Source organism: Bos mutus, chromosome 23 (genome assembly GCF_027580195.1).
Source record: "Bos mutus isolate GX-2022 chromosome 23, NWIPB_WYAK_1.1, whole genome shotgun sequence".
Lineage (NCBI taxonomy): Eukaryota > Metazoa > Chordata > Mammalia > Artiodactyla > Bovidae > Bos > Bos mutus.
This window is the reverse complement of record NC_091639.1, coordinates 6930250-6947684: the sequence shown is the minus strand read 5'-3', so window position 1 is coordinate 6947684 and position 17435 is coordinate 6930250. Positions and strand designations below refer to the sequence as shown.

The 17435-nt window shown below is 43.3% G+C and overlaps 1 protein-coding gene across 1 annotated transcript in view; it reads right to left on the bottom strand.

Annotated features, from left to right (window-relative positions):
• Positions 1 to 1627: 1627 nt before the first annotated feature.
• The window catches only part of LOC102276507 (N-acetyllactosaminide beta-1,6-N-acetylglucosaminyl-transferase-like), a 38501-nt gene continuing 22693 nt past the window's right edge, over positions 1628 to 17435 (bottom strand). The window contains 2 exon segments of the mRNA XM_014481362.2: positions 1628 to 4657; positions 11269 to 11361. Coding sequence (XP_014336848.2) covers positions 4467 to 4657; positions 11269 to 11361 — 284 coding nt within the window. The 3' untranslated portion in view covers positions 1628 to 4466.

Genomic DNA, 17435 nt, shown 5'->3' with positions numbered 1-17435 from the left:
CATGGATCTCGGCTCCCATTTCCCACTTGGCATAGACTGCTATCCTAAAGTCTCACCATGTGGGACTTCCCTGGCGGTCCAGCGGTTTAAGATGCTACACTTCCACGGTAGCGGGGGTGGATTTGATCCCTCATCAAGGATCTAAGCTGCATGGTATAACCAGAAAGTAAAAAAAAAAAAAAAAAACAGGACAATTCTAAAAATAAAGTTTATTTTTGAAGGGCTCAAAAAAGCAAGTTACAAAAAGCTATAATTCTATTATGTATCTATATAAGCAACACTTAAAAAAAAAAAAGCTAGTCTGTGTGTCCTTGTATTTCCGCTGTATAATAAGCACAGGTACATAACGGTTGTGTAGCTATAGAACTGTGCAGTACAACAGCCACTGGTCACATAAAATAAGTAACATTTCCTCAGTCAAACTGGCCACATTTCAAGTGCCCAATAGCTAGGACGAGTGTCAGTATCTCGGACAGTGCAGATGTAGAATGTTCCCATCACGGCAGATTCTTTTGGACAGCACTGCCCTAGGATATCTGAGTGTATATTGCCGTACTGAAAGGACACTGACACCAGACTGATCACCTCTGGAGAAAGGAGTTCACTTTTTATCCCATATCCTTCTGTATTAATTCATTTTTTCATCCTATATTCTCCCGTATTCTATTTTTTAACTTATTAACTTGATTTAAATCGTGTTTAAAATTTTTTATTGAAGTATAGTTGATTTGTTTTCATTGCTCAGTCATGTCCGACTCTTTGCGACCCCGTGGACTGCAGCACACCAGGCCTCCCTGTCCTTCACCATCTCCCAGAGCTTGCTCAAACTCATGTCCATTGGGTCGATGATGCCATCCAACCATCTCATTCCCCTTCGCCCCTTCTCCTCCTGCCCTGTCTTTTCCAGCATTAGGGTCTTTTCCAATGAGTTGGCTCTTCACATCAGGTGGCCAAAGGATTGGAATTGATTTGTGTATTTTCTATTTTTAGAAAATATTTTTATTTATTTTAGCGTTTATGTATTTTCTATATTTAGAAATATTTATTTAGAAAATATACTTATATATTTTATTTTTATAGTTGATTTATATATTTTCTATGATATACAGCACATATTTTTGTTTTTGTAGTTTTAAATATTTTTCAAACTACAAAATATTTTTTATGAGCACATAGTTTTGTTTTTGTAGTTTGAAATATTTTGTACTTTAGTTTTAAAATATTATGCATTAAAAAATGGTGCATCGGATATTGTTTAGACGAGTTATTTTCCTTAGTATTTCTATCATTTTCCATGTGTCTAGTAGAGGAAATATTCATTTACCCAAACTTAGCACTGAAAGACTGCTCAAAAACTTTGGCATTTGACAGTTGAATAATTACAATATCAACATGTCTTTTTCCTAAATTGTACCTTGATTTTTAAAAAATAAATAAAGGAGGCACGTATAGGAGATAACTTCTTCCTGCCTCTCAGATTTTGAATTTAAAATCCCGATTGAAATGAAACTGACCTTCCATTGTCTCTATCATTCCCAGTTATCCTCTCTGATACTCCTCACAGGGAAAGCTTCATTATTTTTCAGTGGGATGGGCATTTTTAGACAGGTATATGTTTGCATGAATGAATTTATTTGTGTATTTTTAGAAAATGCTAGGAGGGGGACATCCCTGGTGGTCTAGTGCTTAGGAATCTGCCTTGCAGTGCCGGGGCTGCGGGTTCGATCCCTGGCTGAGGAACTAAGATCCCAGGTACCCTGGTGCGGCTGAGCCCATGCGCCACAGCTACTGAGCCCGGAGCCACAACAAAAGATCCCACCTGCTGCAACTAAGACCTGACACAGCCAGATAAAATTTTCTAAGAAAGACAATGCTGGGAAGATGGGCTTGTTAAATACTGATCAAATAAAGCCAAACAACAGTCCCCAGTGTGGAAAACAATATATTAATTTATTTCCAAGAAAACAACATGGAACATCATCGAAAACAAAATTTTCAGGGCATCTTCATGGGCCCGCAGAAACCCACTAGTTCAAACATTAAACTCTCCCAACATTAAAGTATTTGAGACACAGAAGAAATGACCAACAGATATGTAAACATCTTCTATTCCAAAAGATTTCTTCTTCTGCAAGAGGAAGATCCAGTGTAAAGCTCCTCAAGTGGTGTGATGTAAGTTAAAAAAAAAAGGTGATTTTAAATTCTGCCTTTAGCTCCGGGTGTGTTCCCTACCCCTTGACTTTTCGTCACCCAGTGCACTTCCATCTCTCTCGGCAACAGGAAAAAGGACAGATTTTACTTCAAAATCATTAAAAGTCATTAAATTCAAGGTCATTAAATATGATTAAGGGCTTCCTTAAGTTAAAGATAATTAACATTCAACAGGCACAACTGCAGAAAAAGTAACATTGCGTGGATTAAATGTATCGTTAGTCGTAGTCGCTGTTTTTCATTAGAATAAATAAATACCAAGGAACTGGATGGAGTACAAAAGGAGACTTCACATTTTTTGGACGTGACAGGACGTTTTCTCAGTGTGAACACTGAAACCGTTCTGGGATGCTAAGTATGGCTTCACTTCACCCTCTCGAGACGCTCCACCTTAGGAAATGAACTAAGGAGACCAGTAAGAGAAGCCTGATTCTCAGAGCACTTGTTTTCTCATGCTTACTAACAACCTCTCTAAGCCTCAGTCACTTCATCTGCAAGATGGGGTAATTGTGCGAGTTTGCAAGAGCACTGTGAGATCTGAATGCCCTGAGAGGTCAAAGAGAAAGCAGGTTGCCTAGAAGACAATCAGCTGTGGCCTCTGTCTCCAGCCTCCCTTCTCTCTTCAGAATATTCTCTGATTTAGACCTCACTTTGAAATTGGTGATATCTTGGGCCTGATATGACAATCCATAAGCCCACCACTACAGCCACTCCCTGGTGGTCTAGTGGTTAGGAGTCCGCACTTCTACTGCAGGGTCCGAGGGCTTGATCCCCGGTCAGGGGAGCTCCACATGCCTCGTGGGGTGGCCGGAGCCGGCGGGGATAATATACTTTGTGAGATTCTCTGGAGTTCTAGAGATTCTCTTTCCAATCTTGGCTTTATTGCCAAGATTTTCAGAGTGAAAAAGCTTCTCACTTCTTATCTCTGCACGTGTCTGGTGTATAGTAGACACCCAAGAAATACTTATGGATTGGATGGATGAATGGGATAAAGGACAAGTGACAAAGAGGCTCTCGCACAATTGAAAGCTTTTAAAAATCCAGGCACTCCTAAGACCCCACAAGCACTGCAAAGTTACCCAGAGAACACTGTGGACTCCTTAAAGGTTCATGGGATAGAATTTGGTCTCCATTTTGCAGGTAAGATCACTTCGGTGGTGTGTGCATGCTTAGTCACTTCAGTCACGTCCTACTCTTTGTGACCCCAGGACGGTAGCCCACCAGGCTTCTCTGTCCATGGGATTTCCCAGGCAAGAATACTGAAGTGGGTAGCCATTTCCTTCTCTATGGGATCTTCCCGACCCAGGGATTGAATCCAGATCTCCTGTGTCTTCTGCATCACAGGCAGATTCTTTACCACTGAGCCATTGGGAAAGCCCCACTTTGGTGGGGGTGGAGGCAAAAAAGGGAAGTGATTTATCCTGAAATAGTCAAGGCTTGAGGCTACACCCATGCAATAGCACTTCCCCTCTTGAAATACCTTCATTCTTCAAGAACTTTTCCATGTTCTCAATGGAAAATGATGGACGAGGGGTCAGAGGACACTCTGACAAATATTCAAGAAGCGAACTACCTGAGAATCTTTTACTGAAGTAGCAGGCAGTGACGGCTGTCTTAAATTTGGTCTCCTGTGAATAACTTTACATTCTATACAGAATGTAAAGAATGTAAAAAAAAACAACCTGTAGGCACAGGAAACTTGAAAATGTTACTGTTGAAACTCAGGAACAAGACCAAGTTCTCAGTTCTAGCAGCTCAAGTTCTAAAGGAGACTGGAGAGTTACCTGAAAGCAGTTTCTATGCCGACGTGCAGCTGAGCAAAGAGCAGGGGAGTCCATTCATGTGAGGCTACAGATCTGTGATAAAAGATTCCTTCTTCAAAGAAACTTGATTCTTATTTCCCTAAATAGTATTATCCACCATTCTCCTTTTCATGCGAACATTTATATACGATGAGGTCTGATGCAAAGATCTGAAAACAGTTCAATTTATCACAGATCGGGACATGAGCCTGAAAGAGCGGTGAACCTCAAGAAACTGCCAGAGTGGCCTAAAAACCAGTATCACCGTGCAAGCATCCTGACAGCACATTTCACAGTGTCTAGCAGACATTTTGACGTGTAATTATGTAGTCAGGTCCTGAAGCTATAACCTTGGCCCTGAGACTGTTCATATAACCCAGGCAAAGTTTTTCTCCCAAAGAAAGGCTCTCCTTCCCAGAGGCAATTTCCCTTTAGACTGTGAGTGGCTGTAGATCAGAAATGCCAGCTGGGCTGTATTGCAATTTCACTCTGATTCAGGGTTCTTTCTCGAAGCCTCAGTTCCAGGCATTCCACAGTGAGGGGGTATGCAGTGAGCTCAAACTTGTTTGCAAAGAGGCTTGACGAATTAATCAACCACTTTAAGTCTCCGTTGCCATAGATACAAATGTCATGGACATAGTGGCCTGTAATAGGAGAGAACAAGAAAACAGTCAAAATAGGCTTGTTTCCATGTCAACAGGGGTGAGCTTGCAGAACAGTAGGGTGTCCAACTGACTGCTGCAGGGCTAGGACTGTGCCAAGCGCTAGGGGATTCCGAAGTAGGATTGCGTCAGCCCAGCCCACAAGGAAGTTAAACTTTCTATGAGGAGACAAAGATACAAATATGTACTTACAGAAAATGAGAGTTAAGTAGTCCAAAGGAAAAACACAATAGGGATCACAAGGCAATTCACACATTATGAACTTTGGGTTTCACGGATGAGACGTCCTATATGTAGACAGATGGGAGGGGTCTTTGTGGGCTGAGTTGGTCGGGTCTCTTCCCTGGGCTATCCAAGAGCCTACTTTATCTCTATTATGTATGAGGTTTTTTGTGTGTTTTTTTTTTAAATTAGGAACTTTTGGCCTCGCTGCAAAGCATGCAGGATCCCAGTTCCCCAAGCAGGGGATCGAACTTGAGTCCCCGGCATTGGAAGCTTGGAGTCCTAACCACTGGACCACCAGGGAAGGCCCTATCTCTCCTCTTAAATGGGGAATAAACCTCACCCACACGTCACCTATGAACTCCTAATCCTCTCCAAGTCTTCTCTATCGTCAGGGCAAGCCTACTCTTCAGTACACTCGGCCCTTTTCCCCCTTCCTTCCACACCCCACATCCAATCTGGCGGCAACCTTGTCAGCTCAACCTTCAAAATATTAATGCAATTTGACCACATTTCACCCCCTCCGATACCTCCATCCTAGTCAAGTTGCCTCCATCTTCCTGTCTGACTGGTTCCCAGTGCCTCCATTTATTTTAAAAAATTTACTTTTAATTGGGGAAAACTGCTTTACAATGTTGTATTGGTTTCTGCCACACGACAAGGCAAATTAGCCATAACTGTACATGTATCACCTCCCTCTTGAGCCCGCCCCAGCCCCACCTCTCCAGGTCATCACAGAGCCAGCTACGTTCTCCGTTTGTCCCACTCTCTCCTTCCCCCCCAGTTTCCATAAGTCCAGTCTCTATATCTGAGTCTCCATTCCTTCCCTGCAGATAGGCTCGTCAATTCCGTTTTTGCCTGTTAGCATATTCCCAGCACAGCAGCCAGAGTGGCTGTTTTAAACGTTAAGCACTGAAGATGTGTCTGTTGCTCAAAACCCTCTGATGGCTTCTTGTCTCATTTGGAGAAAAAGCCAAAATCCTAGCAATGGCGTTCAGGACTCCTCAGAGTCTGGCCCTCCTCACCCGGACTCACCTCTCACCACTTACTCATTCAGTTATAACCCTTAATAATCTTCACATCAGTCACACTGGCCCCCTCGCTGGTCCTGAGCAACCCAAGCATCCGTGTTTGCCCTTCCTCCCCCGGACCACGCCCTTCCACCATACATCCTCAAGGCTCCCTCTGGCACCACTCAGGAATCTACTTCAAGGCCATCCTCTCAGTGAGGCCATTTCTGACCTCCTTTCCTTCTTCCCTGATTCATTTTCCTTTTGGTACTCATTACCAACACACATGTTTCTTTGTTGTCTTTCTCCCCAGACTAGAATATAAGCTCAAGAGTTGAAATTTGAGACCACTGTGTTTACTTCTGTGTCCCCTAAATCTACAACAAGTGTGAGTGCTCAGTCAAGTCCGACTTTTTGCAACCTCATGGACTGTAGCCCGCCAGGCTCCTCTGTCCATGGGATTTTCCAGGCAAGAATACTGGAATGGATTGCCATTTCCTTTTCCATGGGATCTTCCCAACCCAGGGATCGAACCCATGTCTCCCGAGTTGTAGGTGGACTCTTTACTGCCAAGCCATTGAGTAAGCCACATTTGGAACAGTGCCTGGTAAATATCAGATGTTAAATTAATAGTTATTGAATGAAAAGTATAGAGAAGGATGAGTGGAGAGTTCACAGGTGGGTAGAATTGGGAAGCATCTCAAGATGGATGGGAAAACTTCAGGTGGAAAAATGCAGAGAGGGGAATTTTCTGCTACAAAAAAGAGTTTGCTGGGGAACAGTTTCAAAACAAGGAAGCTGTAAGAAGTTTGCACTCTTTCCAGATTTGTTTGGCATATGGTAGAACTACTATGGTTGACTGTCTTAAAATAGATGAAAGGTTTGGGCCATTTTTATACCTTTTTTTTGAAAGGGTTGGAGAAATTTAATAGAAGAATCAAATGATGAAATAGATTTCAGCAAGATTAATTTCGCAGAGCTTTGCCAGGTACATTAAGAACCAATCAAGAGACTGTAGTAATCGTGTAAACCAGAGAGTTTGTTTGAAGTTAATGGTTGCCATGAGTGGGAAAGGAAAGCTATTAGAGACAGAGTACAGAAGGACCGATGGGACTTGATAATTAACTCAATGTGGCTGGGAAGAGAGACAGGAGACAGTGAAAATCACTGGAGAAAGAAGCCAGAGTTCGGGGGATGTTAAAGAATAACCTGGTGGTAGGTGAGAAGAACTTGGTACACAAACAGCACACCCATGCTTAAGAAATGAAAGTGAACAGGAGAGAAGATTTAGGGCTGGATCGTGTAGAGAGAGCCTAGACAGCTTGGTCTTGAGGACAGAGGCAGAAAATACATCTTGGCAGAGAGAAGGAAAAGAACCAGCAGAGACAGAGTCACTCAGAATGCAAGAGAGCAATGGCATAACTGAGATGGACCCACACATAACTGAGGCCCGATGGGGACCTTGGTTGGGAGGATGGGTCACTTTTCTTCTTGAAACAGGAAGCAACAATGTGAGAAAGGGTCCCAAATGCCCTATGATGGGGACTTCCCTGGTGGTCCAGTGGTTAAGAATCCACCTCCCAATGCAGGGGACGTGAGTTCGATCCCAGGTCAGGGAAATAAGATCCCACATACCAGATCCCGAATTCCACAATGAAGATTCTGCAATTAAGACACAATGCAGCCGCCCCCACCCAAAAAAAACCCCAAAATGCTCTAAGATGGAGGAAAGGGATGACCTGATAAAGGAACTGATAAGGTGATTTTAATCAAGTGTCTTCAAAGTTCTTCCCAAAGTTGAAATGATCACCTTTGGAGAGTAGAGAGGCTGTTTCAGCACAAGATTAGGAGTTTAAAGGTGAGCCAAAAAGCTGAAAATGTGTATACCATGAAGAGTACCAGGACAATAATGACGTAAATAAAAGAACAAGCGGGCAGCCAGAGGGAACAGCTGAAGGGAGATGGTGGGTGAGTTTAGGACAGTTCTGGAGCATTCTTCAGCAGTGTTCTGCCTAGGGAATGGCAAAAAGCAGATGACAGTAATGATTATGCGTAGGAATCAGCCTCCTAGGATTAAATGCCAAGGGAACCTAAAATGTTTGAGAGAACAGCATGAAAAGCTGACACAGTACACAGGTTAGACAAGAGGTCCTCATAAAGAACCCGTAGGAGGAGGGAGCCAGAAAGCTGAATCTCTGGAAGTCCCAATTTTAAAAAAGCAAACATATCTAACATGACAACATCATATTTTAGATGTGGGGTTATAGGAATGAACAAACCGGTCAAAAACCCCAGCATTGCTGGGTCTTCTATTCTGTTCTGGGGAAGAAAGACAGTAAAATATATAGCATATAAGTTGGTGAAGGAAGACGAAGAGATTGGAATCAGAGATGGGAGCTCCACATTCAAGACCACAGGTCTAGAATGGTACTCTGTGATTCTAAATGCTAACAAGGCTTGGAAAGTGGCTACACGCACAGGTTTGGAACTAATACAGCCAAGGGGACAAGATCCAGATGGTATTACTGACTTGCTGGGTTGACATAAATTTCTACCTCCTCTGTCCAGACTGTGCCTTTTTCTTTTCTCTGTATAGTGGTTTGGGGACAAATATTTTAAATGCTAACAGTTTAAGGCTTTCAAATGGCATAACGGGTATTAAGAGTAGAAAAAACTGAGCCATTTGTTTGAAGAGGGCAGGCTGGGCTACCCAAACTTTGAACCCTATGCAGTTCCTGGCTAGAGGCTACTTTCACGGCTCCACCTGTCATGTCATCATGACATGTTGTTGTTGTTTAGTTGCTAACCCATCAGTCCCCTCTGTCCGTGGGATTTCCCAGGCAGAAATACTGGAGCAGGTTTGCCATTTCCTTCTCCAAGGGATCTTCCTGACCCAGGGATGGAACTTGCGTCTCCAGCATTGGCAGGAAGATTGTTTATCACTGAGCAACCTGGGGAGCCCAAAAGTCCTTACAAAAAGGCAAATCTGACGAGTCTATACCTTCTCTACTGAGGCAGGTCCTGGATACAGGCGATGTCAGGGAGACTGAAGGTATGTCTCTACTTGGGCGGGGAGTGCAAGTGGCTGATACACAATGGACACGAACCTCTGCAGGGAGCGGGGTGGGCGGGGGAGGGCTTGGCTGCAAAGTAATCTCATCACATGGGTCCATGCTGTAGATGTTGACGTCTTCAAGTGCTACAGCCAGAGAAGAGGAGGAGAAGCAGATTGGAAGATGACCGCAGTGGCCCTAGAGGCCACGTGATAGGGGTTATAGAAGGATGTGGAGAAGACAGCCTATCCCAAATACTGGGACCCTCACTGATGGAGATGGTCCATTTTCTAAGGAAGACCCAAGAGATCAAAGTGCACAATACCCTCCTCTCCATTTTCCTCTCCCCACTAGGAGGGCAGGCTATGCAGCCAGGTGGCAATGAGCTGTCCTCTGGGGAAAACGTGGGCCAATTAAGGTAAAGACATGAATATACTTGCAGAAAGACTGTGCAGGGACACAAGGATGCTGGCCTCTATAATGGGGGGAGGACCTCAAGAGACACGCCTGGGAAGGAGCACGAGCGTGATGGAGAGCTGGCGAGACGCAGCAATCTGGAGTTTTGATCTGAAATGTTGCCATTTCTCTTCTTCATAGAGAAGGAAATGGCAACCTACTCCAGTGTTCTTGCCTGGAGAATTCCATGGACAGAAGAGCCTGGCAGGCTACATTCCATGGAGTCACAGAAAGTCGGACACTACTAGGTGAAAATATTATTATTATTTATTGTCTGAAATGTTAGGTGTAGAATAAAAGGACTAATAAATGAAGCTATAAATTGAATGGCGGGGGGAGGAGGCCACACTTTACAGGGCAGACCTTCCTATTCACTCACTCAACTGTTCGCTTCATCACTTCATCACTCATTCACTGAATATATATTTACGGCCTTCTTTTACAGACTGCATTGTATTTCCCCCAAATTCACATGTCGAAGTCCTAACCTCCAGCACATCAGGATGGAACTGTGTTAGATGTAGGGCCCTTAAAGAGATAACTGAGTTAAATGAGGTCTAATGGATGGCCCTGATCCAGTAGGACTGGGGTCCTTATAAGAAGCGATTAGGACACAGACACACGCAGAGGGTAGGTCACGTGAGCACACGGGGCAAAGATGGCTGTCTGCAAGCCAAGGGGAGAGGCCCCAGGAAAAGTCAAAGCTACTGCCACTTCGAGCCTCCGACTTCCAGCATCCAGGACTGTAAGCGAAGAAATGTCGGTGGTTTAAACCACTCAGTCTGTGGTACTTTGTTATGCTCACTCTCGTCAACAAACACGCACGCCTGCCATGTACCAGGCCAGAGTCTTAATGGAATATACACCAAGACTGATGAAAAGTCTTCTTCACAGCTACTTGTCTTCTAGTTCTTATCCATTGAGAGGGGCAATCTCTCTTGTTGCTGTCACCTGCCATCATACCGGAGCAAATACCTCCACGCCACCTGGAAACCCATTGGTGGAGGGAGCAGAGGCTGATGTGAGGGAGGGGGCTCCATGGAGAGAAGATGACATCACTTCTCATCCTGACCACTTGCTCCTCCTAACTGCTGCACCCTCAAAAGGGACAGAAAGAGGAAGGAAGAAGAAGAAGAGAACAGAAACTAGCAAGAGGAAAGTACCATTATAATTTGAGCCTAACTCTACATCTCCCTAGGTAATCAGAGGACAGAGAATGTCTTTCAGTTCAGCTCAGTTCAGTTCAGTCGCTCAGTCGTGTCCAACTCTTCGCGACCCCATGAATCGCAACACGCCAGGCCTCCCTGTCCATCACCAACTCCCGGAGTTCACCCAGACCCACGTCCATCAAGTCAGTGACGCCATCCAGCCATCTCATCCTCTGTCGTCCCCTTCTCCTCCTGCCCCCAATCCCTCCCAGCATCTTAAACTTGGGACTTCCCTGGTGGTCCAGTGGTGAAGCATCTGCCTGCCAATGCAGGGGATACAGGTTCGGTCCTTGGTGTGGGAACCAGGATCCCACTTGGTGCAGGGCAACAAAGCCTGTGCTCCACCAGAGAAGCCACCACAACTAGAGAATAGCCCCTGCTCACCGCAACTAGAGAAAGCCCACGCACGGCAAGGAAGACTCGGTGCAGCCAAAAATAAATAAATATTTTTAAAAATTAATACTACCTAAAAAAAAAACACATTAACTTTTCAAGGACTGTGCCTCTAGTTACTCTGTTTAATAATTCACAGGCTGTCTAAATGAACCAGCAGGTCTGTCTGTGAGAACCCCTGTATTCCACAGCTCCTTTCATGCCAACACCAACAAGCAGAGTGGCCTCAAAGTTTGAAAAGAATGCCTCACCGTGGCAGCCTCCGTGTTTATCTTCCATGTCAAGCCACTTCACAGCTCTGAGGTCACCGGCCCAGGATGCATTTGGCATGGAGCCAGGGACACCTGCAATGTTCATAAAGAAGAAAAAGCAGAAATAAGAGCCTGAGCTTCCAAGGCATGCTCATTTTCTCAGTATAGTTTCTTTCACATCAGATTTCTCATCATTGGTACAAATCCCCAAAGGCTTGTCGTGAGAACTGTTGGTAGTTACGAACCTAGACTTCCCTTGTAAAAAGAATCTATTTTTCTTTTTTTTCATTTTTCATTTCTTACAAGCCTGCAAGAAATGCCATTGGATGAAACCACAGTGCAGATGGAAAAGCTGAGAATTTTCTGGTATCTCAATTGAATCTTAATTGAATTTACTTAAAAACTTTTTATTAGTGTATAGATAATTTACAATGTTGTGTTGGTTTTTCGTGTACAACAAAGTGAATCAGTTTACATACATATACATCCCTTCTTTTTTCAGACCCTTTCCCCATATAAATTATCACAGAATATTGAGTAGAGTTCCCTGTGATATACAGTAGATCCTTGTTGTTTGGGTTCTTATTAGTTATCTATTTTATATATAGTGGTGTGTATATGTTAATCCCAATCTCCCAATTTATCACCCCCCCGCCATGTTTCACCCTTTGATAACCATAAGCTTAATTTTGAGACCTGCGAGTCTGTTTCTATTTTGTAAATAAGTTCATTTGTATCATTTTTTAAATTAGGTTCCTCATGTAAGTGATATAATATGGCATTTGTCTTTCTCTGCCCAACGTATGCCACTTAATATAATCTCTAGGTCCGTCCATGTTACTGCAAGTGGCATTATTTCATTCCTTTTTACGGCTGAGTAATATTCTACTACTAGTAATATTCAGTAGATACGGTAGCCATATCTACCAACCTAGACAGCATAGTGAAAAGCAGAGACATTACTTTGCCAACAAAGGTCCGTCTAGTCAAGGCTATGGTTTTTCCTGTGGGCATGTATGGATGCAAGAGTTGGACTGTGAAGAAGGCTGAGCGCCGAAGAACTGATGCTTTTGAACTGTGGTGTTGGAGAAGACTCTTGAGAATCCCTTGGACTGCAAGGAGATCCAACCAGTCCAATCTGAAGGAGATCAGCCCTGGGATTTCTTTGGAAGGAATGATGCTAAAGCTGAAACTCCAGTACTTTGGCCACCTCAGGCGAAGAGTTGACTCATTGGAAAAGACTCTGATGCTGGGAAGGATTGGGGGCAGGAGGAGAAGGGGACGACAGAGGATGAGATGGCTGGATGGCATCACCGACTTGATGGACGTGAGTTTGAGTGAACTCTGGGAGACTGTGATGGACAGGGAGGCCTGGCGTGCTGCGATTCATGGGGTCGCAAAGAGTCGGACACGACTGAATGACTGAACTGAACTGAACTGAATATTCTACTGCATATATTTGCCACAACTTGTTTATCCATTCCTCTGTCAATGCACATGTAGGTTGCTTCCATGTCTTGGCTATTGTAAATAGTACCATTATCCAAAATTTTTAGGACTTTCCGGATAACATCTATCTTACAGTAAAAGCTCAGGAAACTGGCCACTCTATGTCATCCTTAATGCTAATAAGTGACAGAGATTCCATTACTGAAAAAGGAGTACTGAATAGGGGAATCAATGTAACTGCAACTAAATGAGGGCTCCTTTGTGTTATAAGAGCTCTAGCAATTCTCATCAGTGAGAAATGCAATGTGAATACCATGCAAATGACATTCGTACTCGAATTGCAAAACAGTCTTTTCTTAAAAGATCTGGTAGTAGGAATAATGCCCCTGCCCCCAACATATCCTCAAACAAGTCTGCATCCTAATCCCTGGAACCTGACAATATGCTATGGCAAAGGGGAATTAAGGTTGCTTATCAACTGACCTTCAACTAGGGCGATTATCCCAATTTTTCCAAGGCCATTGTAAACACAAGGGCCTTTAACAGTGGAAGAGGGAGGTGGAGAGCTGGCTGGAGTGGTACAAGGTGAGGAGGAGGAAGGGGCTAGGGTATGTGGGTGGCCTGTAGAAACTGGAAAAGGCAAGGAGAGGGATCCAATCCAGCCCTACAGAGAGGAGCATAGCGCAGCCAACACCTTGACTTTGGTCTGGTGAGACAGTGTCAGACTTCTGACCCACAGAACTATAAGAGGAGCCAAGTACATCATTTAAACCCCTAAGTCGGTGATCAACTATGACAACGGCAAATAGAAAACGAATACACAAACTAATGAGAACCAAATTACCCAAGATGATGGATATTTTTAATTAAAAAATTGGACAAGATCATGGATATTTTTAATTTAAAAACTGGACAAGATCAATATGTTGAGAAGTTTAATTGATTTAGGCACATAAAATTTTTTCCTCTTTAAAAACACTGATAAGGATCTTCCCTGGTGATCCGGTGGCTAATACTCCCTGTTCCCAGTGCAGGGGGAGCCGAGTTCGATCCCTGGCCAGGGAACTAGATCCCACGTGCCACAACTAGGAGTTTGAATGGTGAAACTAAAAAGATTCCCATGGCTAAGACCTGGAGCAGTCAAATAAATAAAGAAATAAAGTATTTTTTAAAAAACTGATGAAAACATGTGCATTTTCAGGCAGTTAAAAAAAAAGCTCTGCTCTTTTGCTCTGATGTCACATAATAATTATATGAGGATTTAAATTAAGAATTGTACTAAGGTCTTCCAGCTAAAATTAAATTTTGCACAGTCTTTTCTGTAAATAGCATGAGTCTTCACCCCTACGGGCTCTCTATCAGAGATTCTTCTTTCCTCGCTGCCAAACTTAAAAACGTTGTTTGTAAATGTTAAGTACTCAATAAAAACTCTTTATTAAGTAATATGTCTTCCTATTATTTTAGTTTGCATTTAATACTTTAAAAGTTACTTTAGTCTTTGCCTATAAGAAAAGAGGCTTCTTTTATTCTTAGCACACATTTTTAAAAATTACTTTTGTTTTGACTGCACGCCAAGGCACGTGGGATCTTAGTTCCCTGATCAGGGATTGAACCCGCGCCCCTGCATTGGAAGCACAGTATCCTAACCATTGAACCACCTGGTAAGTCCCAGAACAAATTTTAGAATAATTTAGAATAAAACTCGCCTTGGTTAAGTTGAGCAGTGGGTAGAGGCAGTCTGGAAAGCAAATAGGTAATCTGGTATATTTACTCATGTCAGCAAGGTCAGCTGATGTATGATTTTTATGTCTCTTTCAATTAAATAATTACAGCAGAAAGATGTGAATAAAACATTGTCTTGACGAAAAGTCGCTGGCCCTCCTTTAAAGGATTGAATTTTTCAAAGGACAAAATATTTCTCTTCCTCTTTCATTCTCATTAATTAATATTGAACATCACAAACTGACTCTTTATGCAGTATCTCGGGCCCCACCCAGACCTCCTGCACCAGAATGAGCATCTTCACAAGACCCCGGGAGGATCCCTGCGCACAGTCAAGCTTGGGCTACAAGCAACACGGCCAGGAACCCAGCTTCATTTCCTCCCCTCCAGAAGTCACCCCCTCAGCCTTCATCCAGTTTCAGGGGAGCTTCTCACTCTGCTCTTCTCACTCAAATTCTGCTCTCATGAAAGAATCTTGATACTTACATCTTTGTTCCCTCTGCAGGGAATACAATTGACCCTTGAAAAGCATGGGTTTGAACTGCAAGGGTCCTTTCCTAGGCAGATTTTTTTCAATAGTAGATACAACAATCCTAGGCAATAGGAGGTTGGTTGAATCCATGGATGTGGAACCTTGGATTCAAAGGAAATTTCAGAGCCCGAGAGCCTCGACTACTGAAGCCCCCCACCCCCCACCCCTCCGGCCTAGAGCCCGTGCTCTGCAACAAGGGAAGCCACCGCAATGAGAAGCCACCGCAATGAGAAGCCACCGCAATGAGAAGCCCGCACATCGCAACAGAAAGTAGTCCCTGCTCGCCGCAACTAGAGAAAAAGCCCATGCGCAGCGACAAACACCCGGTGCAACCAAAAACTAAAATTACTTAATTAATAATTTTTAAAAAATATGTGGAGACCCCAAAGCTACTGATCCTGTTACTTGTGCCAACAGCCAGTTTCCCCTTTTACTACCCTAAAGACATCTCTACGTCTCTTTCCGATTTTTCCCCCAGAGACTGACCTTAGGTTGAACGCCCCCAGTGGAACAGATACTGGCCTAGGGAGCTGCGAAGTAAATTCTTACCCCAGAACTAGCTGTGTATTCTTGGCCATCACGCAATGGCCCCAGACTTCCTTTTCGAGTGAAGTAGGTAGATAAGATCAGTGGTTTTCAACCCTTTAGGCTGCAAGCCACTGGAAAACAATTTCACTGTCTCTCTCTCTCTCACCCACACAAAAGTTTCACAAAATATTTAGTGTTGTAGCAGTACACTTGTCTGCTATTTTCTAGTTTCAGTTCAGTTCAGTTCAGTCGCTCAGTCGTGTCCGACTCTTTTCGACCCCATGAATCGCAGCACACCAGGCCTCCCTGTCCATCACCAACTCCCAGAGTTCACTCAAACTCACGTCCATCGAGTCGGTGATGCCATCCAGCCATCTCATCCTCTGTCGTCCCCTTCTCCTCCTGCCCCCAATCCCTCCCAGCATCACAGTCTTTTCCAATGAGTCAACTCTTCGCATGATGTGGCCAAAGTATTGGAGTTTCAGCTTTAGCATCATTCCTTCCAAAGAACATCCAGGGCTGATCTCCTTTGGTTGGATGGACTGGTTGGATCTCCTTGCAGTCCAAGGGACTCTCAAGAGTCTTCTCTAAGACCACAGTTCAAAAGCATCAATTCTCTAATGTTAAAAATTTTCATTTAAGACCTACTAAAATGATCCACTAATGGGATGTACTACTGTATCCCATTATACATATTATATACACTGTTACTATATATTTTAAAATACTGGACTATATTGTGTTATGATTGTTGCTATTATGATTATTGTTTGGCAGGAGGGGAGTTATGGGGTATGTGGGTAAAAGTCTGCCTCAATTCACAGGTATCCTAGGTAGCATCTATTTTGCAGTATTTTAGGACAGGGCAAAAAAGACACTAATATTATCAGAGAAAACATTTTAAACTATAAAACACAATTCTCTCATTTGCTCTTCATAGGCTTATTTAAACAAAAGATTTGAGATCAACTTTACGGACTAAGCAGGAATGTTTTTCTTGGGGCTTAGCCTCTATTAGACAAACAACTGCATTTGTTGAATAAATGAATGTGTTTCTTTGAAACACAAGCTTTATTTATATTGACCTGACTTTTCTCCTTATTGTTCTTACATGGCAAGAGGGTTCCTTGTTTTGGGAGACATATACATGATAACAAATTCCAGCAACTGTTTAATATTTAAGCTCAGATACATAATTTTTAGCTTATTAAATAAGCAAGAATTTTGGTTTTCAATGTCAAAAGTAATGCTAGGGTCAGTGTATTGAAAGAGGTTTTCTCACAGCTTCACAGTGGTGCTGGAAATTGGCACAACTCTGGAAAGTCAACTTAGAAAAGTAGGGAAAATCACTGTTGTTATTCAGTCCCTAAGTTGTGTCTGACTCTTGCGCCCACCGGGCTACTCTCTGTCCATGGAATTTTCCAGGCAAGAGTACTGGCATGGGTTACCATTTCCTCCTCCAGAGGACTCTTCTCCATGCAGGGATCGAACCCATGTCTCCTGTGTCTCCTGTGTTGCAGGCAAATTCTTCACCACCGAGCCATCGGTGGGATTTACCTCCTGCAGCAAATCCTAGTCTGTGCTATTTACAGGCTTGGGTGACCTTGAACAATTATCAAGTCTCTTTCAGACGTCATGTGCTAATCTTCAAAATTTCAAAGAGTTTGTGTTACCTAAGATAAGGTGTGTATTGTGTTCAGCACAGTGCCTCGCAGGCTTAACTAAATAAATGGTTAAAACATAATCGTTTCCATTCAAGCCAGGAGGACAGAGTAGCTGTGGAAGAGAATGCTTTTTTGTACTATAACCTAAAGCAAGTTTCTCAGTGGCACTTTGGATGATTCTCTGTCTGGCCTCTGCACACTAGATGCCAGTGCCCTCTCTACCTGCTCCCCCGAACCCTAAGTTGTGACCCCAATGTTTACAGATAATGCCA